General features: G+C 61.9%; 1 protein-coding gene across 1 annotated transcript; it reads right to left on the minus strand.

Annotated features, from left to right (window-relative positions):
- Positions 1 to 75: 75 nt before the first annotated feature.
- Positions 76 to 1,302, minus strand: Tsc22d4 (TSC22 domain family member 4). The gene has a single exon (XM_050134036.1). The coding sequence runs from the start codon at positions 1,049 to 1,051 to the stop codon at positions 233 to 235; it is 819 nt and encodes a 272-aa protein (XP_049989993.1). The 5' UTR covers positions 1,052 to 1,302; the 3' UTR covers positions 76 to 232.
- Positions 1,303 to 1,308: the final 6 nt, after the last annotated feature.

A 1,308-nucleotide genomic window follows, 5' to 3' on the forward strand; every position in this document is an offset into this window, starting at 1 on the left:
AGAGAGAGAGAGAGAGAGAGAGAGAGAGAGAGAGAGAGAGAGAGAGAGAGAGAGAGAAAAGAAAAGAGAAAGGAAGGGAATATAGAATATAGAAGGCAGGGAAGCTGGGAAAGAAAAGGTTTTCAGTGTACCAAACGCTGAAAGGGAAAAGGGACTTTCTGCCCTAACCAAGAGGTGACAGAGGAGGAGGGAAAGAGGATGGAAGTGGAGGCAAGGAGGCCCAGGATAGAAGTCAGGCAACAACTGGGTACAACAGGTCCCGCCCCCTTCCGGGGTCTCCCAGACCCTGAAAACCCGTTCTCTTTACCTTCCCCATCTCCTCTGGACCAACTAGTTCCATCCTCAGCCGAACTGCTCCATCTCTTCTCCGCGACAGTGGAGGGGTTCCGGCTGCTGAACCCCCAGGCTCCACTTCTACCCTCAGAGAGGGTTGGGGCTGAGTACTATCTCCAGTCCCAGGCCCTGGGGGGCGTTGGTGGGGTGGAGAGGCCGACAGCGGGGGTGTCTCTACCTTGGCCTTGCCAGGCCCTGCCAGCTGGCCCAGCCCCCCTGTGAAGGAGCGGGCCTGTGGTCCAGGAGAAGTGGGGGGCGGGCGGAGCCAAGAGGTGGGGCCCTGAGACAGGCCTGGCTGTGGAATAGGGGTGCTTATGCCCAAGCTAGCCAGCTCCAACCTAGAATCCAATGATCTGCCTCCGGTGCCTCCTGAGGCCCCTCGAATTCCCTCCAGAAGCCGGCCGAAGCTTGGGGGCTCCAAGTCTCTCTCGTAAACATCCACACACGTCCACCGACCTCGACGATAAGGCTCTCCCAAGCCTTGGGGCAGCTTCACCACCCGGAAACGGGAGGCAGGGGCTCCAGGTGGCGGGGAGCCATTCCGGGGGGTGCCCCTGCCCCCTGGATCAGGGTTAGGTTCCCCATTGGGGAGGCGGGGCGGGGGCCCAGCGGGAGCTGGTGGGGCGGGGGGATCCGAAGCCCCTGGGCTTCCCGGGCCCTCATAGTCCGTGGTGACGCTGGTGATCTGGAAACTACTTTTCTTCTTACCACCGCTCATGGTCCCTGGGGCTCCGGACTAGGCTCGGGTGGGGGAGGGGCTCAGGCACCTCTGGAACAAGGGGGCCACATGGCAGGGGCATCGGGGCCCCTGGGGACGTCTGGGTCCGACATGGCAGGAGGGCCTTGTGGGAACTGGGGGTGCTTGGTTAGTGACTGGAGTACAGGGGAGGGGAGGTGGCGGGAGGGGGGAGGGGGCAGAGGCAGGTTTTTCCTGCTGCTGTGGCTGCCGAAACCCCAGAGCTGAGCTTGCAAACT

This window comes from Alexandromys fortis, unplaced genomic scaffold (assembly GCF_014885135.2).
Source record: "Alexandromys fortis isolate MF-2015 unplaced genomic scaffold, M_Fortis_MF-2015_v1.1 scaffold_8357, whole genome shotgun sequence".
Taxonomy (NCBI): Eukaryota; Metazoa; Chordata; class Mammalia; order Rodentia; family Cricetidae; genus Alexandromys; species Alexandromys fortis.